This window comes from Helianthus annuus, chromosome 15, assembly GCF_002127325.2.
Source record: "Helianthus annuus cultivar XRQ/B chromosome 15, HanXRQr2.0-SUNRISE, whole genome shotgun sequence".
Classification (NCBI taxonomy): Eukaryota; Viridiplantae; Streptophyta; class Magnoliopsida; order Asterales; family Asteraceae; genus Helianthus; species Helianthus annuus.
In genome coordinates, this window is record NC_035447.2 from 107,098,918 (window position 1) to 107,121,206 (window position 22,289).

At 35.0% G+C, this 22,289-nt stretch overlaps 2 protein-coding genes and 1 long non-coding RNA gene across 13 annotated transcripts; 1 reads left to right on the forward strand and 2 right to left on the reverse strand.

The window, feature by feature from the left end:
- Nucleotides 1–1,039: 1,039 nt before the first annotated feature.
- On the forward strand, nt 1,040–3,710 carry LOC110912133 (acid phosphatase 1). The gene is made up of 3 exons (XM_022156803.2): nt 1,040–1,580; nt 3,119–3,328; nt 3,415–3,710. Exons 1-3 carry the CDS (start codon nt 1,204–1,206, stop codon nt 3,590–3,592), a joined length of 765 nt encoding a protein of 254 aa, XP_022012495.1. The 5' UTR covers nt 1,040–1,203; the 3' UTR covers nt 3,593–3,710.
- Nucleotides 3,711–6,461: 2,751 nt separating this feature from the next.
- LOC110912134 (8-amino-7-oxononanoate synthase) lies at nt 6,462–13,086 on the reverse strand. Its single transcript, XM_022156804.2, has 11 exons — nt 12,796–13,086; nt 11,102–11,229; nt 10,457–10,564; nt 9,929–10,164; nt 9,800–9,841; nt 9,537–9,624; nt 8,696–8,829; nt 8,178–8,266; nt 7,717–7,867; nt 7,484–7,552; nt 6,462–6,981 (listed from the first exon to the last, which is right to left on the reverse strand). Exons 1-11 carry the CDS (start codon nt 13,025–13,027, stop codon nt 6,855–6,857), a joined length of 1,404 nt encoding a protein of 467 aa, XP_022012496.1. The 5' UTR covers nt 13,028–13,086; the 3' UTR covers nt 6,462–6,854.
- An 809-nt stretch (nt 13,087–13,895) lies between these two features.
- Nucleotides 13,896–22,289, reverse strand: LOC110912135. 11 transcript variants are annotated; one of them, XR_004882460.1, is made up of 14 exons: nt 22,123–22,289; nt 21,922–22,047; nt 21,638–21,740; nt 21,141–21,488; nt 20,020–20,985; nt 19,071–19,185; nt 18,476–18,544; nt 18,212–18,376; nt 17,722–17,960; nt 16,844–17,122; nt 16,407–16,475; nt 16,116–16,163; nt 15,558–15,661; nt 13,896–14,894 (listed from the first exon to the last, which is right to left on the reverse strand). It is a non-coding gene; the product is annotated as an uncharacterized LOC110912135 (long non-coding RNA). The 11 variants fall into 11 exon arrangements; XR_004882462.1 differs by having other exon boundaries at nt 13,896–15,661; nt 17,722–17,778; nt 17,876–17,960; nt 22,123–22,288; XR_004882464.1 differs by having other exon boundaries at nt 13,896–15,661; nt 16,844–16,945; nt 17,722–17,778; nt 17,876–17,960; nt 22,123–22,286.

Sequence of the window (22,289 nt, forward strand, 5' to 3'; positions counted from 1 at the left end):
CTAAGTAATTACGTATATAAAAATGCATCTTATGTTATTCATGATGCGATTAAAAATAATGTAAACACTAATTCGTTTTTTCTTAAATCCTATCACTTCTGAGACTTGAATCCGTAATCTTCAAACCTTAGTTGCTCCTACCCTCTTAGTGGTCTGCTATTGACCCACCAACCTCAATGGTTAAACATTATTAACATTCAATTCATTTGGACCTTATTTGTAAAATATTTTAATGAATATTAGTTATAAGTGTTATATTATTATAACTTAGTTATCTTAAAGTAATTGTGTCATGTGTAACTAAAAAACAATAATAATAAAACATAATATATTGAAACGTAATATCAATCATACCATATCTTAAAATATCGTTTTGTAATTCTTAGATTTTCATTACTAACAATTATATATTTATTTCATCTAGCATGTGTATTACACAAGTTTTATTACCTAGTATAGAATATATTTATAGTAAGTACTAAAAAATATTCTTTTAATAAGCATGTTTATTATTATTAGAGTAAAATGTCATTTTCATCCGTGAGGTTTTGCCAGTTCTGCAACTTTTGTCCAAAGGTTTGTTTTTTCGCATCTGAATCCAAAAGATTTGAAATCTTGTCATTTTCACCTGACTCGTAAACTTCATCAATTTTTCTCCGTCAAGTCAGAGGTATTTCCGTCTTTTTTGTTAACTTAAAAGGCAATTCGGTATTTTTCACTTTATGTACAAACATAATTACCCTGTAATTTAACAAAAAATACAAAATACCCTTGACTTAACAGTAAAAAAACAGATGGAGTTAACGAGCCGGATTAAAACGACAAGATTTCAAATCTTTTGGATCCAGATACAAAAAAAACCTTTGAACAAAAGTCGCAAAACTACCAAAACCTTAGGGACGAAAATGATATTTTACTCTTATTATCATTATTAATATTATTATATTATATTATTATGTGTTGAAAAAAAAAAATACTTTGAAAAACAAAAGTATAAAAACATAACATATCCACCTACCTATAAATGGAATATACGTTTAGCACGCCCATTCATCCTCCTCCTCATCTTAATTCACTGTTACAAACAACGAATAACAACAACAACAACAAAACCTCCAACATTCCTTGCATCACAAGCAATCTCCAATTCGCCTCATAAACCAAACTATTCATCCCCATTTCCATCAATTCAATCTCACCACCATGAATTTCCTCAGCACTTTTCTACTTGTGTGCCTCATTTCAACAACTCTCTGTGTTCCGATCATTGAACTCCCTGAAGAAAGCGTCGATAATTCGATCGATGATGATGTTCAGTTACTACGGTGTTCGGGTTGGAGAGTTGCGGGTGAGGCGAATAATTTGAGTCCTTGGAATAAGATTCCGGAAAGCTGCGTTGATTATGTGCAGGATTACATGTTGAGCCGATCGTATGAAATTGATCTGGATATTGTGTGTGATGAAGCAATGGAGTTCGCCAAGAGTGTTGTTGTTGGAGATGATGGGTTGGATGTTTGGGTGTTTGATGTTGATGAGACTTTGCTTTCCAATTTGCCCTATTATGGCCAGCATGGTTACGGGTATGAATAATTTTGTTAATTTATGGTTTTGATTTCAGTTTTCTTTTGTTTTGATTGTGGTTGTGGTTGTGAAATGAGGAGGTTTGGGGGTTTTAGTTGATGATCCAATGTGGATTCTTATTATGGTTAGGTAAAAAAGCGAGGGTCTTTTTAAGCTATGCAAAAAGGAATAGTCAAATTGGATTTAAATAATCTGATTTGCCTCTTTTTTTGTTCATAATAATCTCAACTGAGTTTAGTTTATTTCTGACAAGGTCCAACCTTTTTCATTTTGTCTCTATAATGGTCCGCCGTTAAAAATACTTTAACGGAGTTAAGTTTTTTTTTTTAATTACAAACCGATGCTCTAGGGTTTTTGATCCATTGACTCGTTATGTTTGGAAAAACGAAAAACTTAACTTCGTTATGTTTTTTTAACGGCGGACTATTATACAAACAAAGCGAAAAAGGTGGGACCACTGTTGGGAATAAACTCAGTTGGGATTATTATTATTGACCGAAAACAACCAGATCGGATGATTTAAATCCAATTTGCCATAGGAATGTTTTAGATATGTTTTAGGTTGGCTTAAAGATATTTTTAGATGTTTTTGACGAGTTTTAGCTGCTTTAGAGTTGTTTAGACAGCTTTTTGTAGAATTGGCCGGAATATAGCAGGAATTTGCGCATGTGCATCTTGATGGCTCGAGGCGTATTGCTGGGCTTGGGTGCCTTGGCAAGCTCTTTGTGTGTTTTTAATTACATAGGATGAATTACAAGAAATTCATACTTTTTATAAAACATTGAATGACACCCAATTGTATGATAAGCACAATGCTACTTCATAACATTTCATTTTTGTAATTAACCTATTAAGTCCGCGAATCTTAAGTTTAAGAATTTTACAAAATTTGGTCTACATTACACGTTCATAAGAAACTAGGTTAGGTAACGGATCAAAACGGGTTTGGGGCAATATGGTTAGTTTCTAGTACAAGTCAAAACAGCTATAGTGGTATGCACTCACAAAGACTTCTTATTTTTGTAGAATTTTGTAAATGATTATAATGTTGGATATAACTAGAAAATCATGATTATTGCAATTAAAATCTTTTTTTTTTTCTTTTTCTTTCAATAAACTGGTTCAAAAAGGTCTTGTACAAATAAAACTTCGAATATACTTTGGGAGATTTTTGATCCGTTTGACTTGTTTCTTTTTTAGCTTTCACTTTTAGTTTTACCCATTTGACCCGTTAAAGATTATAGCTCAAATTGATCCCCCCCCCCCCCCCCCACACACACACACACACACATCTTGAATGATAGTGAATTGAGACAGGAATTATACTTGAATCTTTAGTATGCTAAATATTCTTTTTATTATTATTATTATCATTACTATTTCTAGCTATCCATGGATATAGATGCCAGTTTAAAAATGATAAAATTGCAGAAAACAACCTTTATGTTTGCCTCAAACTGCACTTTATACCTTTCACTATGAAATCGGCAAAAACAACCTTTACATTTTAAATCTTAACATATTATTCATGCCACAGGTCAGAGCTTTTCGACAACATTCAGTTCGACAAATGGGTCCTTGAAGGAGTGGCTCAAGCAATTAAACCTAGCTTGAAGCTTTATAAAGAGGTTCAACAGTTAGGGTTCAAGATCTTTTTGTTAACAGGGCGTACCGAGAACAAAAGGGAGATCACTATAAATAATTTGATCATGGCTGGATTTGAGAATTGGGACAGGCTCATTTTGAGGTAAATGTTCATATCACAACAAGTTATTTTGTTTATTTATTATTAGTTTTTTTTTTTTGTAAACTAATAGTTAAATATTTTTATAGGGGTGAGGAAGACCATGGAAAAACCGCGGTAGCATTTAAATCAGAGAAAAGAAAAGCGATCATGGATGAGGGATTTCGGATTATTGGAAACTCGGGTGATCAATGGAGCGACTTAATCGGTTCACATGTGTCTATGAGATCATTCAAGCTTTCAAACCCCATGTATTTCATATCTTGATTATTGGAACCATTCTTATTATCATAACATTGAGAACTTGAATTGAGTTTAACAATTGATAAATGTATGTATTGTTATGAACTCAGAAGTTGTGAAATACTTTGTGATTTTTAGAATACAAGTGGCTACATGTCAAAGTTTAGATCTAGTTTTAAAGTGATTATTGTTTTAAGAGTATGAATTAAATGCCATTTTAGTCCATGTGGTTTGGGCCATTTTACCAGTTTAGTCCAAAGGTTTGGAACGTTGCCATTTTAGTCCAAATAGTTTCAAGCGTTGCCATTTTAGTCCACTGGGTTAACTCCGTCCATTTTTATGTTAGCTAGAAGGGTATTTCGATCATTTTATATGCTCGAATTGCCCTTCTAGTTAACAGAATTACATATAAAATGACCGAAATGCCCTTCTAGTTAACAAAATAAAGGGATGGAGTTAACCCAGTGGACTAAAATAACAACGTTTAAAACTATTTGGACTAAAATGGCAACGTTTCAAACCTTTGGACTAAACTGACAAAATGACCCAAACCACAGGGACTAAAATGCCATTTAACTCTTGTTTTAGTTACATTGTTGTGAATCACTGCTTTACAAATTGCTTCCATTGTGATTTTAGAACTTGCTTTAGTTCTCCCCTTTTTGTAAAGTCTTTAGAAAATAAAACAAATTAAAACCATTTAAATTTCTCCTTCAATTGCAAGTTTTTTAGTGTTTAGTTTGGTAGCTTAAGTTTGGTTACATAATAGTAAAAGTCTATAAGTTGGTTCTGTTTCATGAAATTAGCTTGTAATAGGATCACACTTGAATGAATACACGCGTTGTGATCATCCTCCTCAACTAAGCGCAGCATTGGAACCGTCTCACGAGCTCTACGATATGAGATTTTAGGTTTTTGCTTTTAGATGTTTAGCTTGTAGATTTTGGAATTTTTGTTACATCGTTGTGTCTTTTTATTTATCGTTGTGTCTTTTCTATATTTGCGTCATTGTGTCTTTTTGCGACTCATGTATTTTTTTCCTCCACATTGTGTTATATTTTGCTCCTAAAGAGGTATGGTCCCAAATCCGCCGACCAGTCAGGTCGCGCGCGAGACCATACCCTTACCATACTAATTTGGTAGCTTTCCCTACCTCGCGCCGGCTAATCAGGTGTAACCAATGCCGCACGCGGGGTCAGGATAAACACAAGACCAGATTTCTCAATTGGCTCATTGGATGAAAACCTTCACTTCCTATACCTTGCGCCGGCTGCACAGGATATCCCCGAGGGTCGCGCGGAGGACAGAAGCGCAGGTAATCCAAGGACAAGTACTAAAAGTACAAGTGACAGAGTAATGGACCAATGAGCGTCCGACAGGCTGTATCCGATCATGCTCCACGATTAACAATCGTACAAGAGACAAGAAGGTACAAAAGGACGCATACGTGGCACCAATCAACGTGTGCTGACATCTGCTCCACGATCTCAACTTAGCCGCTGATGGCAGACGAGACAACAAGGACAACGGTCAAGTCACGTGGATCCACTCAGCGTGCGCCAGCTTCCCTCTCGCCCAGAAGTACCAACGGTCATGGCAGAGGAGACAAAATGGATATTCCTTGTTGTCGACAACCATCAGTCCATCTCCTTCCACACTACTCCGGCTATAAATAGTGACATTCACTAAGGGATTCGGCTTCCTTGCTTTCTCACTCTTAATCACACACTTATATCCTCAAAGCATATACTTATTCTCACGCCGGGGTGGTTACGAGGAGAACCCCCTATTCCCCTCCTCGTAACGAGCTTAACGGTGTGTTTAGTGTTTTGCATGATTATCACATCACAGCTTGGACGAGATAAAGAAGATTAACCTTATTTGTCGAGGCACAAACCACAAACTAACCACCAGATTAGTTCTTCAGCTTCACATTATCTTATATTTTTCGATCCATTATGTCTTTGTATATTTCTTATTTTTAGAAGTGTTAAGTTGAATTATATTGTTATAGTTAAAAGACTCCTAAAATGACACAATGGATCGCTTTTCATTTTGTGTCCATAGTTTTTTTACTTGAGCCCAACAAACATAATTTCAAGTCTTGTTTTTGATTATAAAATGGTTGAGTTGTGTATAAGTGGATATTTCTCGTTTATCAAATAAAAATTTATGCTAAAGTTATAAAAATTTATTTAAAATTTTTAGAAGCGTGTGAAGTAATCACATGTGCCAAGGGATGAATGGTAAATGCGTCTAACAAAATAGTAAAAATTTGGACAATGAAGTACATAAACCGACACATTATTATATGAGGTAAACATAGTGGGTGGAGGCTGAAGCCTGAAGCTAAACAATAAACCGACACATTGTTATATAATAAAACAATATTTTATAAAATATACAAATAATATTGATGAGGGATGTGCTGCAAATATAGATGTATTACTACAATTGTATCATCTTCAACTTCTTGTAGGTGATTACTTCGTCAACACTTAGGGCTGCAAACGAATTAAACGAACTCAAACAAGGCCTTGTTTGTGTTCATTCGTTAAGGAAATAACGTGTTCACTAACGGTTCATCAACATTTACCGAACTAGATTTTTTTTTTTTGTGTGTTTGTTCATTAAGGAAATGACGTGTTCACGAACACAAATAAAATCAAAGGCTGCGGAGACTAGAGGTGGATGACGAGAATGAGGTCGATAGTATTTGTCGATGTGAATAATGAGAAGGAAAGATGAACGATGCATAAACAAGATGAGAGTAAGGTTTTCTTTTTTTATATGTTAGGGTGATAAAAATAATTAAGAATTAAAGAATATAAATAGTTTAGATAGAATAAATAGCACAAAAATCTTCCACAGACACATTATCGAACGTTCACAATCATCAAATTTCACTATTTGTATTACTAACAAAGGATATGGAGAATCTAGTATAAGTGAACACATCTACTCATAATCAAGTCTCACCATCATCACTATTCTCATTTCACTTTAGCTGCTTTGCTTTAGATTTAAGTAGATGATCATTAAAATCAAACCGATGAACCCCAATTAGTGAACAACGCGTTATTCCCTAAGATCGACAATCACAGGTCTTACTATCACATAATAGGTACGTTGTGTTTTGGTCACTAGAAAACATAATTGTAGAAACATAACTAATCTGGGCTAAGCATATATGGGATTCTTGGTCCCCTTAAGATGCAAAAGGACCTGATTCAATCATCCTGAAGAATTTGTGATTGATGCAAAATAGCATACCCGACCGATGATACTAGAGTTTGGGTGTGCCATTTGTGTAGAAATATCCGCTCTCTCTTAAACTAATGCATTGGGATAATGCAAATGTGAGTTTCCTAATATCATTTTTGGTGTGTGCTGCACTAAGCGTGATCCGCAGCCTGCAAGTTACAAAAAATAAAAATTAGGAAGCATATGTTTTCTTTTGCTTTCAAATACAGCGATTTAGGCACAATGCATCAATGTAAGTGACTATGTGTTGATACCGTCAGGGATGCAAACAAACGAGCCGAGGCGATCCCTGAGCTTGATTAACTTATGAGAGCTCGAGCTCAAGCTCGGCTCGTTGGTAGTTTCTCAAGCTCGATAACAAATAAATATAATATAAATAGTAGACTTGTTTAGGCTCGGGCTCGTTTACAAAAGAAGCTTATTTTTAGGTTTGGGCTCGGCTTCTAAACAAGTTTAAATAAGCTCGGCTCGGCTCGGGCTAGATTAGGCTCGGCTCGTTTCGAGCTTTTTCTCGAGCAGCTTGGCTTGTTTGCACCCGTAGATACCGTTATCACAATAACAAGATCTCTATTCTATTCTAATAAAAACCATTTTTAATGTTCATTAAAGCTGCAGATATTATTGGCACATCATTGACTTAAAGCAACACACCTGCATAAGTTAGGTGGGACCGTTGGGGGCCTGATTGCTGTTATATGAAAGCCACATTTCAGCATGTGCCTGTATAATCATAACAAAACTCCATTAAAAAACAGGTGGGAGAGTTAGATGCTTTAAGTCGCAACGTTTACCACTTCACCTGTCACGAATCGGGTCATTGTTTTATCTCAAACGGGTCAATTAAAAAATAAATACTATGGTACAAAAAAAGGAAAGAAAGACACCTGCTTGCTTTGAGGGCTTGCTCTTCACTACCTACTATAAGGGAAATGATGTGACTTGTGATTGGAATTCCCGTCAGAGTGCGAAATTCTTGCACGCGATTCCAGATAGCCTTTCTACGCCACGTCTCCTTCTTTGCCACCACCACAGCAGCTAAATACATGTTAAATGATTATCAAACGGGTCGGGTGGATGGCATATTGGTAATTTCAAACTATTTATTGGGATGAAATCTCTAATTTTCACATAACCATACGGACTAAATTGTAATTTGCTCTGAATCGCATGATGAAGCCTGTTAAGGACTTTGTAACTAAATGTAATTAAAATGTTAATGCACCTACAAAATCCAATATCTCCGACAATTAACGCTTTTAATGGGGAATATTTGTCAATGGTTAACAAAACTCTACTTTCATCCGGTTAAAATACTGTAAGCCCTCAGTTCAATTTAGAAAATTACCATGTGCAGCAGCAATGATGGGTACAGGTGTAGAAGTTGAAAATATAAAAGCACGGCCCCGTGATTGTATCAGTTGTTTCCACCTTTTGCTGTTCATATAGATGAGCGTCAGTAGCACTCATAAACTGTTGAAACCGACCAAAGCGCCCAAACCGAAGGAAGCCAGCCGGTTTTGGCAGTTTGCCCATTTAACGGTTTGGAACGTGAAACCAGCCGTTTACCTTGTATTATTTATATGCTTTTCAGTTTTTTATGCATAACGCATCCTGATCTTTTTTCATCAAAAAACAGCTTTTAATGAAATACTAATATAATTTGACACACTAATTACTTACAAAAAATGTAATAACTTTGGAAACAAGTGTTTCGGTCAAAGAAACTCGACCCAGTTTGTTCCGAACCGTAGTAAAAAAATGGCAGGTTTCAATTCAAACCCGTTTTGACCCAACCCGCCCATCTTATCACCCTTAGCAACGGTATGCATTAATCTTTGCCACAAGAAAAAGAGATTAAAGAACCTGCAGGCAATGAAACCACCATGGCAACCTACAGCTTTACTAAGAGTGCCAATGCATATATCAACATCATCTGCGCAACCGAACTGTTCGGGTACACCACCACCGTTTTTACCACAAACGAGTGTTCCATGAGCCTAGGGATCAAGATACCGTAAGTCAATAAAGGAATAAAGAGAAAAAAATTGGAGCTAAAGAATTGTCACCTGCAATTATCCACCGTTTATAGACTTTTTTTGTATAGAAAACAATGCCGTAATTATTATTACAAATACTAATTATTAAATCATTAATATAAAGTTTTTAATAAAGCGATTTAGAAGGTTGTATGCAACAAAATACACTTTGGACAATTTTCGACCGCTTTAACCCGTTCCCTTGTGTATTTAAATGTTTTGATTCAACCCATTTGAGATAAGAACACAACCCAAATCAACTATTTATAGAGTAAAGTACACGTATGGTCCCTGTGGCTTACTAAAATTTTGGATTTGGTCCCTAGCTTTCTAAAAGTACACGGTTTACACTTTGTAATGCATTTAATCCCAAACTTTTTCCAAAAGTACATGGACGGTCCCTATAGTTTGCACTATGTAACGCATTTAGCCCCTAACTTGGACATACTAAAACCTTTAGATTTGTTGGTTGGGGACTCAATGTGTTACAAAGTGCAAACCACAAGGACCATCCGTGTACTTTCGAAAAGATAGGGACTAAACCCAAAATTTGGGTAAACCACAGGGACCATCCGTGTACTTTACTCTATTTATAAACAAATAGAATTGCCACCTATAAAATAAATCCGAAAGCTTTTAATGATCTCGATGGTAAAACCGAAACTTACATCATCGACCACCAACAAAAAACCATGCTTCTTGCGAAGCTTGGAAAGCTGGACCATAGGTGCATAGTCTCCATCCATACTAAACAAGCTGATAAAAGTCACAAAATAACATCTCCTTAATAGACCTATCATATACACACATGCAAGCCAATAGTTACAATTTAAAAAACTTAACAAAAAAAAAAGGATTTCTTTTGCAAGTGTATTGGTAATCTTAACTCTTAAGTCCTTCTCGTAACATGCAACAAATTTGTGCGCGTTACCTGTCTGTCACAACTACTTTTTTCTTCATCGTGCAAGTCAATCTGCCAAATAGCCATTACACATTTTGTGAGAGAACGTATCGTTACGAGCTTAGTAACTTGTACGAAAGAAAGAAATAGGACACTTACAGTAACTCATTAAGGTGTTTCATGTCGCAATGCCTATATATAAAGACCTGCACGCATCCTTGTCGCTCTGCAAGCCGTATACCATCTATTATCGATGCATGATTCAGGGCATCAGAAAATATTGCAACACCGTCTTGACAATCTGTTTCATTTGCGGCTGAAAGTGAGCCAACGTATCCCGCTACCGTCATGAAGGCCATATTGGCCGAAAATCCTGTGGGGCATAGAAGGCAATCCTGGAGTAACGTATATAACAGAGTATCAGCTTCCAGTTAGTAACTATAAAACTTAACGGGTCACAATGGTAAATAAACTTAACGGATCATAACAAATTTGTCACCTCTAATGAAAATTTAATAGACTACATAAGAGAACTGCCACAAAAATATTGCGAACTTTATATTTCTCATATAATGGTATCTTTTAATAGATGATAAACTTATAGTTCAGCGAATGATATGCGCATAGCGGCCATAGCCGCATTCCGCAAGTGGGGCGTAGTATGCCAAACAAAGAATGAGCTAAAACCTCTTTATTCTTTGACTCTGCTAAACAGGATTCCAGTAGTCTGTGATAAGTTGTATAACCGCATATTAAAGCAGAACCTCTCGGACCCATCCCATGAGCCTGAACCACCTATTAGTAGAAAGAAAGTACGCAATGTTATCATAAGAGTAAAATGCCATTTTCGTCCCTGAGGCTTGGCCAGTTTTGCAACTTTCGTCCAAAGGTTTGTTCTTCACTTCTTCCGCATCTGGATCCAAAAGGTTTGAAATCTTGCCATTTTCATCCGATTCGTTAACTCCATCCACTTTTTCTTCGTCAAGTCAAGGGTATTTCCGTATTTTTAGACATTTTTGTTAAACTAAAAAACACTATAAAAAATAAAAATCCACCTCTGTTGCCTTTTAATAATAAAAAATATCTAAAAAGACGGAAATACCCCTGACTTAACGGAGAAAAATGGATGGATTTAACGAGTCGAATGAAAATAACAATATTTCAAACCCTTTGGATCCAGACGCGGAAAAACAAACCTTTGAACGAAAGTCGCAAAACTGGCCGGACCTCAGGGAAGAAAATGGCACTTTACTCTTATCATAAATTAGAAACAATTTACAAAAAAAATAGGTAAATGAGGAATAATAAATCGAGCTAATGTCAAGCATCCACCTTGGTAGCAGCATTGGCAACTGCCGGATGTGAACTTAGCCCCAAGTAGTCATTCCCTGAAAATAGAAGTAGCTTTCTCAACCCTAATTCACATTCAGAATCTTCATTGTCACATGTAAGATCATCACCTGTGAAAAATAAAGTGTTGGTTTACTAAATGTGTGAGCAGTAGATGGTTATGCTCAATGCTGATAATCACACGATACTATTAGAATATGGGCCCACGGGCTCAGTTAGGTTTCTAGGGTTACTCGTAGTCCCTATATATTGTAACCTACTCATTCAATAATAATCAACCAGTCTTTTAATAATCTTACATGGTATCAAAGCCAACCTAGGCTCTATATCGTTTCCGCCGTGTCACACACAAATAACAAAACCCTAGCCGTCACCACTTGAGAAAAACCCTAGACAGGGCGGCGTAGTCTCTGTTCGTTTTCCGTTTCCGTTTTTTTTTTCCAGTTTTGTGTTCAAATAAAGCTTCGTCTTCGGTTCTAGATTCACCAGTCTTCTTAGTTCTTACGGTCTCTTACGGTCTTACCACACAGATGATGCTACGGCTCATCTTGTTGATTTCGCATCAACCCTAGAAACCTAACTGAGCCCATGCGCCCATATTCTAATAGATGCAAAATAATAATACTCGATACAGGAATTATGTGCTGGATACATTTTAGAAAACGACTGGTCCAAGACACTGAAGTCCCCGCCATTACCATGTGTGATGAGAATGAAGAGTTATTTAACATAAGACATAAGTTATTTCATTTGTCTATACGACCTACCAAACATAGTTCTCAATACTCAATAGCAAACAGCGGACCATAGCGATAGGCTACCTATATGCTACGTAGCGATAGCGATGAAATAGTGCCCGCTATTTCATGTTTAGCGATAAAGGGGTAGAAAAATAAAAATTATATTTGACAGGCCAATTATGTATAAAGGTGCTAAAATAGTTCAAATACGCTATCATTGATCATCTAAATAAATAAATAAAATATAAAAAACTTAAAGAATCTACTATTTATTGCTACATACCCTGTAGCGACATTTCGCCTATACGCTATAGAGCGTTGTTGACAACAATGATACCAAAAATACTTTTATACAAATACAAGCATGAATTGTCCTATCATTTTTGTTAACACAAAGCATCTATACTCACCACAAAATGGGTTCTCGTGAAAATCCGATCGTAACACGTTGCGTAAGCACAAAGAACCCATAATTCACTAGAGTTTCTAAACTCAATTATCAATTCAATTCTTGGAAAAACAAGCCCCAAACTACACATCTGAATTGTGCTCACCCGAATCATTAATCAGACCCCAAAAACTTAACAGGTCAGAGACGATGCGATTAACACAAGTATCACACATAAATATGACCCGTTTAACTACTTTATACCTTATATCTATAACACACTTGTATGTTTTATATACGAAGGACTGAAGGAGAAACTATGGAGCTTAGCCTCCTAATATTAATTATATAAAAATATATATACAAAATTACATAGTGTACTTTTTTATAAACGTTTATCATGTAAACAAGACAGGAACTATCAGCCCTATGTATAGCATTCAGCAACCATACCTAAGCATAAACTTAATTGGGCATCTAGATTTAATCATTCATGTTTGCATATCAAAAAAAAAAAAAACAATAAAAACAAGAAATTTAAGTGGTACCAGAACTGGGAACATCTTCAACCCATCTCTGGAACGTAGACTCTGAAATTTCTATTTCAACAGAAGCTCTATCCCATTGGCGCATTTCGTCGAACACCTGTAAGGCATTGTCAGTTTTGGGTTCGATTTCGAATGGGTGATTTGGGTAGTGAATGGGTCTTAGAGACCGCAAGATTTTCATAGAGTCTAGCCTTGAAAGCGCCTGCTCTACCCATTCGTCCCAACACGACATCTTCAGATGATAAAATGTCTAAGATAATGTTGATTCCTCCCGATTCAGTTCAAGACGCTCTCGCTTTATGCCATAAAGTTTTTTTATTTATTTTAATTAATAACTTCAACAATTAAATTAAACAAAGGGTAAATTACACTTTCCGTTCTTTATGTTTGTATCACAATGCACAATGCGATAGATAATCTTTAACTTCAATAATTACAGCCACAATTCTTTATTTGAAAAACTTAGTACATCTTATCTTTCGTCCTTTAGCACTAGCAAAGTTAAAATTTTCAGTTAATATTCACTTAAGGGTAGTTTAGTCTTTTTACTTAATTATTTATATTATAAAGAGTAAACTGCAATTTTACCCCCTGGGGTTTAACCTAATTGGCACCCTGGCCCCCACCATGGAAATAATTGCAATTTACCCCCCCCCCCCAACGTTGATCTTATGTCGCACAATTACCCCCCGGCGTCAAATTCCATGGTTATCTTTAAACGGTCAAAGGGGGTCAAAGGGCAGAAATGTAATTTTACCTTAATAGTTACCTTATATAATACTACTAGCCTAAGATCCCGCAAGTTTCGCGGGTGGCTTAACACAAACATATAATATATACTGGCAATGAGATGAACTTTGTAATGAAAGAACTTTTCAATATAAACGTATAAAAATATGATTTTTCTCACTTAGGTAAATATGTTTTGATTCATTTTTTATAGGTTTTGAGATGTTATTGTACAAATGATTTTATAGCAATTTTTAGAACCCGGATAGATTTCATTTTTTTTAATTATTTTTTTATAACTTTGGTTATTTGAGCATGAAGAAGGTCCATATGATGGCTTCTTTTATCAGTGTATTGAACAAATTCTACCATTTTAACAATCAAAATTGTGCTTGAATAAACTATGATGATTTGAAAAGTTCATGAGTCAAAAATATACATGATAATAATGCCCTCATTCTTCCCTTAATTTTTATTGTAAGTGTTACCTTCTAATAAATATTATAAGAAAAGTAGCTTAAATAGCCTACTCTTCCTTTTGAGTATAAGACTAATGACATCATAAATTACAAAACTAACCCCAAAGGACATTTCTTTTATGCTTCTAGCATTAAAAAAAAACACAATCAAGAAGCTGAAAAACTCTCCTACTGGCTCATGTGGCTTTTATTTCCACCGTATAAATGCAAGACAACCTGAAAACAAAGGAAAAATAGAGGTTCAAAAAAATAACCTGAAAACATATGATATTATATGATATACCGACTTAATTATTGAAGTGTGTACAGGGTCTATATTCTCTAGACAATCTAATTTGAGGTGCTTTTACTCCTGATTTGCATTTTAAATTTGATTAGTGCAACTTTCTTAAAGCTCAAGGGCCTTTTCATAATTTGTGATTGCTTCATCGTACCCCCTAATGCAGAGTAATACAAAAGGTAGCATGAAAGTGTTAAATAGTCAATAACCATTAAACATTGTGTTTAGAGGAAGAAAGTAGACATACTTAACTTTCTTAAAGCATGAGCAAGATTAACCATAGTTGATTCCCACGTCTCACTTAACAATGGTGGTATGTGAGCTAAAGTCTTCTCAAACCACCATACTACTTTATTATACCTAAAAAGTTTCACATTGCCTCAAACCACCATACTGCTTTAAGATGAACACAGATATATTCAGGCTTGTTGCAATTCTCTATGTAATTAAATGCAAAAGAAAGCAATCGAATATAAGAAAAGAAAGAAGAGATTCGACGCAGGAAGCCCAACTATGGCCCGTAAATGCTGCTCATATTGTGAAGTATAACACGACTCAATAGTGTGGTGCCCATTGTTATGAGGTCTAGGGGCAACTTCATTCAATAAAATCTGTATTTTTAATAACACAAATATACATTACATTCACATAAAGAGGTAGAATGTAGACATATAAAAGTTTAATAAAAGAAACTATTAGTAACCATTTGTTTCAAAAATGAATTTACCATTGTATTATTTGTTATTTTAAGGGCAAACCAAGAAAAAGTTAAAAAAATTACCAAATATGTGGGATTATTTAAATACTTTTTCAATTCAAAGGATTAAAAGATCTCATATGTAACAATTAAGGGAACACATTACGAAATATAATATGTTGGTGTTTAAAAAAGATGACAGGGATATGGAATCATATGATTAATAAGACTTCTAAAAGATGAAGCCTTTTCAAATGATTTTCACAATTTCTGGAAAAAAAGCTACATAAGTTCATGGACTGTTATGTAGGCAAAGAGGATGACATGACGCCAAGATGAACACTATCACAGAGGAAGTAACCTGCTGACTTGGCCCTCATTGTTTGTACCCTGATTAATGTTTCCCTTGGTGTTACAAACCGGATCTTTGAATCCTTTTAAGAGGAAAAGATCTATATAGCCTACATTGGCAAATTTGGTATTTTAAGTCGACTTCCTTGGCAATTTGCCCTTCCAACATACTTCTGGACCTGAACCCATTACATTACCAACCTGACCCACCCAGGTAAGAGCATACCTTATCTTCAGCAAGGAGGGGAAGATAGAGAAGAATTTCAAGAGGTTAAGCATCTACAGCAATCACTACAAATTCGGATATACCCCTGTTTAGGGTCTTTGTAGCTGTAATATAAAGGCGAAGAGATGTCAAAATAATGCACATTATAACCAAGATTAAATTATTTAATGCAAATCAAAGAGAATAGGTCTCAAGTCTTATTCATCCAATCACAAACTTGATACATTTTCTTTAAGAAAAGAAAAAAGAATAATCACCACATATAGTATACATATATCCTTCAGAGTTCAGATGTATGTATGTATTGTATTCAACAATTTCTTTCCAAAATGGAAGCGTGTGTTAGCCAAGTAAGTGTCCCATTCAATTCTGACAGTTTGCACGTTGTATGACTATTAAATTTATTAACTTAAGCCGACTAAAAAGACCCATAAAGTACAATCAACAACAAGCAGTTTGTTATAAAGTGCATAAACTTACCCATAAAAGTATTAACAAAACCAGATTGACCTCAAATTTAAAAGTGAATCTCGAGCGAGCATTTAATCGAATACCTACCTGGTGTGCAGAGCTTCAATTTTTGTACACACTCGGAGAAGCAAAGGCCTGAAAGCCATAATCCAAAATAACATGATTAAAATCAAGATGGCATCATTGGGCATTCAATTACATATCTTGAATTATGACACGTGGCACAACCCCGTGTATTACACGGATTGAGACGAATCCTCATAGTTATGCACACTGGATGTATTCAGTATCCAATAAAACCATTAAAGGTCAAAACTTGCTAGTTTTGATATATAAAAGTAATCACAAAATAGGAAGCATGTTGGTGTAGTACAATACCTCTAACAAAAAAAATTCCTTGTCTCTCTTTTGATCACCATGAGGAATGAATGACTCCTCTCAGCTTTGCTAGTTTTGATATACAACAACAATCACAAAATATGAACTATTTTTATCACATATAACAATAAACAAAGAATTAAAATTTCAATTCACATAAATCTTACATAATTCTTTGGAATTTAATCTAATACTCTAATGGAGAGAGGTTCACAGTGAAGGAAGAATAAACACATTGTTAAGAGATGTTTCTTTGAACCAAAAGAATGAACTGAAAGAACAACTCCCCCATATAAATAAAAAAAGTTGGAACCAAAAGAACAACTCCCCCATATAAACTAAAAAAAAAAGATAGAACCAAAAGAACAACCCCCCCCCCCCCCCACCCCATATAAATAAAAGAACTAAAAATAATTTGGTTGTACCCGTTGACATACCTACTAAAAGGGCAAAAACCGCAATTGTGAAAAATGCGAAGGATCCGACTGGAATTTGGAAGCTTCATCCCATGTGTCTATCCATGGTGCTTGCTTGGTTTACTGGAAACGAAGATTGACTAACGTTTATAGACATCATTAGACCATAATGCTATAACTCTAATTAGTGCTTTATGTTCTTCAACTTGTTCGAGTGTGCAAAAACCCCATGGGTCTAAAGCAATCCCAAATGATGTTAAGTCTTTTGGGTTTTGAATGATGCAAGCTTTGTTTAAGAACCTACATACATAACTAAAGTTAATATCTTTTTTCAAAACTTGTATAATTTTAAATATTAAAAGTTTCAACCCATACCAAAGAATGACCCGTTTTGACCTAAATCCAGTTTAAACCGTTAACCAACAACCTCGAGCCACCCATATTTACCATCTTAAATGTAATCGAATTATGATTAATATGACCATAATCTAAAGAAAAAATTCATAGTTTTAAATAATAGAGGGTTCGACCTGTTCCAAAGAATGACCCGTGTTGACTTGAATCAAGTTTAAACAGTTATCCAACACACGTGACCAGCCCATTTCAACACCTTAATTGTAATCGAATTATGATTAGGGTGACCAAAGTCTATAAAAACCTTGAATAATTGTAAATATTAGAGGTTTCAATCCGTACTAAAAAATGACCCGTTTTGACCTTTGACCTGGATCCATTTTAAACTGTTAACCAACACACTCAACCTGCCCATTTTAACACCTTAATTGTAATCAAATTATGATTTAAATGACCAAAATTCAAATAAAAACTTGCATAATTGTATGTATAGCAAGCAACACCTTGGCAACTGTATGTATAGCAAGCAACATATCAACCATTACCATTCCTAAAATCAGCTCCAGCAACCCTTCTAACAGCACCGACAACAGCACCCGCTCCTGATCCATGGATAAATGTGCATTTCCACCAGATATTGTCACCGCATCACTGTTTATGAGCAGGATTTTGTAATCGGTAACCTTAAGTCGGAGTTACCTGTCGTGGACAAAAGTTCTTGAAGCTTCCTCTTTGTGGCTTCAAGCTTGTCTTGATCGGTTTCTCCACCAGAGGACATTGGTTTCTGTATACATCAAGATCTCGTTCAGTCTTAGATCTAATTTGATATTCTTAATTTAATAGAATTATACACTGTCTCAATTTAACCATTAAGTTGATATGCAATCTGTACACATCAAGTTAGAGCATTCACATTCGATATCGTATATTGAGGCTTATCTTTAAAATTAAAAAAAATAAAATAAAAGAATTGCACAATCAATTTAGTTAAGTTTAACTTGTGAGAACCATAGTATCGTATTATACAAAGCTTACTTGAGGGTCCCATGAAGATGTCCAAAACGACTTTAGGCCTTTCTACTTCAGCAGGTCTCAAACAAAACATCCAATAGAATGAAAAGAAAAGTGGTGGTTCCGCTAATATGTTACATGTCAACCCATTTGACCTGTTTTTCCTTTTAGTTGATTTTTTTATTTGACCTGTTGAGATAAAACACAACCCGGATCAAGTCATTCATAAGTTAACTAATAGATATTGCAACCTCTAGTTCTATGATGTTTACATGTTGTAAGACTTACCACACTGCCAAAATGACGGTCCATAGTTTCAACTAACAGATGTATATATTCCAGTATTGCAACCTCGTTCTTCGAAGAATAAAAACACACTTATTAGGAAGATAAGAAACTGAAAATGAACACTTTTATATGGCAAAAAATGGATAGAACCATTTGTTTCACCTAAGCTAATATCCATATTTATTAAAAAAAATTAACCATGTCAAATGAGTTATATACGTAACTTAGTTTTATAAAAAAAATGGGTCAAAGCCAAGACGACAAATAGAACCATTCAACGTAAAAACAAAAACAACATTAAATCAACCACAAATTATATTATATTATAATATAAAAATGAGATGAAGTAATAGGTGCAACCCTTCAACAATATATTTTATGAGAAGTTAATAGATAATTTATCCCCCAAAGTAGTGTTAGCACCTTAAGTTGTATTAATATATAGTGGGAAACCCGCGCGTTGCCGCGGAGTCGACAATATGGGGCGTGAACATACCACCAACTTTCCATCAACACTTACCATCTACAATACCTTTAACATAGATTACCATATTGGTCTATTTCTAAAAAAATTGCAAAAAAAAATGAAGATTACCATATTGGCGAGGATGATATTGAACCCATTCTTGTTATTCTCGCTCCCATGATGGTCGTTGTGACTGTCTGTGGCGGCTTGTCTCCCACCATGGTTGTTCCCTCACCAAACCACACTGAGTAAGAGACAATGGACAAAAGAAGCGAGTAAAAACTTTAATAAAGAAGGAACTTAAACAAAGATGGTTAGATAACGGGTCAAAACGGGTTCAAGTTAAGAAGGGTCCTTTTAAACACAGGTCAAACGTCTTTGGTGGGCTAAGCCCGCACTTTTTTTAGCTTATTTCTTAAAAAATGTGGCACAAGCATCAAATGGTTACATATACATACCTTTAAACCAACTATTGCAAGTTTAGTTATTTAATTAAAGGATGGGTGTACCTGCTAAATAAAGCAAAACTAAGGAGCTGAACAACAAATATAAGTAAACGGCATCCATAAATAAAGCAAAACTAAGGAGCTGAACAATCTTTTCACAACAAAGTTCCTTGCTGAAATGTCATTTTCACTCTTATTACAACAACTGTGAACCTTCAATTTGGCTGTAATATGAAAACCATTGATATGAAGGAGCTGGACAATCTTTAGTCAGTTCAATGCACATTGAGTAGAACACTTTATCCAATAAATTGCTGGAAGTTCAGACATCTAAATCATCAAAGAAGCCTAAATATTTATTTTTTTCAAATTAGTCGACTTATGTACAATCTCACTATAATCAAATCCTAAATAAAACACAACTCATTCATTCTAGCTATAACTATAGTTCATATACGTTACTAACAACTCAAGAGCAATATGATCATTTGAGCAACCAATATCACAGAAAAAATCGCACCATGAAATCAACTAAAAACCCTGTTATTGAAAAAAACCAACAATCCTTGTGTAAAAATTTGGATTTTTTTCTGTAGAAACATATAAAATCAAAGCAATAAAAAGAGACTTACCTCAAATCGTTCTTCTCCTGCAATTTCTCTTCATAGAGTTGCAATCCGTGACCGAAGAAACAAACTGAAATCAAAGCCCTTAGTTAAAATTTATGAAAGAAGAACAACTATCAAAGCCCTTGGTGGCTCTTTAGTCTGGCTTCTTCCAACCTCCGCTACACTCTCTCTTCTCTCGATTTCTCTTCTTCACATTAATTAAACACCATACATAATATTACATCAATCAACAGACTTACACAAAAAAAAAAAAAAACTCAAACGAACGATAGCGTAGAGTAATCGCAAACTTGCCACATCAAGGCACACATGCCCTTTCCAATGACAACATGCCAACACTTCTATCTTGCGAAAGCATATGAATGTATGCCAAGCGTACATGCACGTGATGTGTGTGGTTAGAGTAGCTCTAAATATGAATTTGGTCAACATAAATTTCAGCAACAGATTGTAACCAAAATCAAAAGTAAAATATGTAACATGAGCTCAAAAGAAAATACAAAGTGTTATACTTTTAGGTGAGTTGCGACCTGCTCAACCTATTCAACCTGTCTCCTTTTTAGGTATTTTCTATTTGACCAGTTAAGAGATGAAACATAACTTCATTCAACATGTTTTTTTAATAAACAAGTCAAAATCCCACATCTAAAGTCAAAGAGTAGTTAATACATGAGTTTGCATTTCTTCATATCACAGGTCATAACGTACATCTGATGGTCGTGGTTTCTCTTCATACCACACCTCTAAGAGGTCTCTCTTCCTCCATATGTCCATATCTTTTTTTAGCTTCATCCACCTACGAATTTGGATTCTTTAACAACTCCATATCTGTTGTAGCACGCACCTCTTTCAGTTGGTCCCTCGTATCTGCAACACTCACCTCTTTCAGTTGGTCCCGTATTATGTTACCTGCTTCACTTGTTTCTTTTAGACTTTTTTTTCAAGATTTCCAATTGTTGCAGGTTTTTCCTAGATAAACACGCACTTTCCTTTAATTCCATATCTTCATATATTGGGATTCGAATTATATTACAGAATAAACACGTGATTATAATATATGGGAAACAACAGTCTCAAAACTAAATATAATCTTCAATTTAGTATTTAAAAGAATAGTCAAATACCTGGAAGCGTTTTGTAGGATGGAGTGTGGTGAGTAGATTACCAACATTAGGTAACAAAAAAGGAGACCACTAACACGGTGTCTGTCCTCTGATTCCTTCCATATCAGATCAGATCAGATCACTCTCGTTTTTTCAATTCACAAATGACTCCAACCAGAAGCAAACCCTCTTCTCCTCCTGCTAACATCAAAACCGGTGTAGTTAATGACACTTTTGATGATCCTTTCGACATCGCCATTGCTAAAAAGGCGTCCAGTCATACACTCAGGTGGTAGAGGGTAATTTTAATTCTTCATGCATGTGATTATGTCTTTTACACACACATATAGAACCAGTCTCTTGTGACAACTATAGATGAAGTTAAAATATCACCTTAAGTTGTATTAATATATGAGAATATAAAAGATAATTTCTACAATAAAATGCCAGATCCACAGTCCAAATAAAAATCAACAGGTGATAAAAATAAAGACACTTAAGGGATAATAATTTTGAACCTGGATTGATGATCATGATGTTGAAGCTCGTATGTGTGCTAATTTATCCCCCAAATTAGCAAATGGCAATGAGATTATGGGATTTTTAGTCACTTTTGGTGCCCTAATTCATTATCCATCATTAATACAAATCGCAAATAGAGAACAAATTAACAAAATGACTCACAATTAACAACACAATTTTTATCAGATTACAAATGGTTTGGTGCCGTATAAACTCATGGATCTATGTTGAAATAAAATAATAAAAACAAAGAATCAAACATTCAGAAGCATATACCAACCTTGATCTTTTTCTCTACTTGCGGGGAATTGAAAAACCCGATCCGTCAAAAACTTATCAGATGAAGATCGATCGGCTGGATCGGGGGCATCTCCGTTAGGGTTTCAAATAGGAAAGAAGATGAAAACTTGAAGAATGAAAAGGAAATGAAACGTGAATAAAACTTCAAGATCTGAAAGCAAGTTGAAGATGATAAAGATACCTGGATTAGAGTTTTTGTGTTTGAGACAATTGAAGAAGTATGAAATCGCCAGAGAATTGAAGAAGATGATAATTAAGGTTTTTGAATAATGCGTGTTTGAGAAGCCGCTTGTAAATGAAAAAGAAGAGAAAACAAATTGCCGCTCAAAATCAATCTGTGATGAATAT

Excerpts from the sequence above, each read along its gene's own strand:
- LOC110912134 (XM_022156804.2), bottom strand. The coding sequence starts at position 13,027 with ATGTCGTGTTGGGACGAATGGGTAGAGCAGGCGCTTTCAAGGCTAGAC. Across the intron at positions 10,165-10,456 it reads CAGAGTCAAAGAATAAAGAG|GATTGCCTTCTATGCCCCAC; the intron begins GTTTTAGCTCAT and ends ACGTTACTCCAG. Across the intron at positions 8,830-9,536 it reads TTTTGTTGGTGGTCGATGAT|GCTCATGGAACACTCGTTTG; the intron begins GTAAGTTTCGGT and ends CTTGATCCCTAG.
- LOC110912133 (XM_022156803.2), top strand. The coding sequence starts at position 1,204 with ATGAATTTCCTCAGCACTTTTCTACTTGTGTGCCTCATTTCAACAACT. Across the intron at positions 1,581-3,118 it reads TATGGCCAGCATGGTTACGG|GTCAGAGCTTTTCGACAACA; the intron begins GTATGAATAATT and ends TTCATGCCACAG. Across the intron at positions 3,329-3,414 it reads TGGGACAGGCTCATTTTGAG|GGGTGAGGAAGACCATGGAA; the intron begins GTAAATGTTCAT and ends ATATTTTTATAG.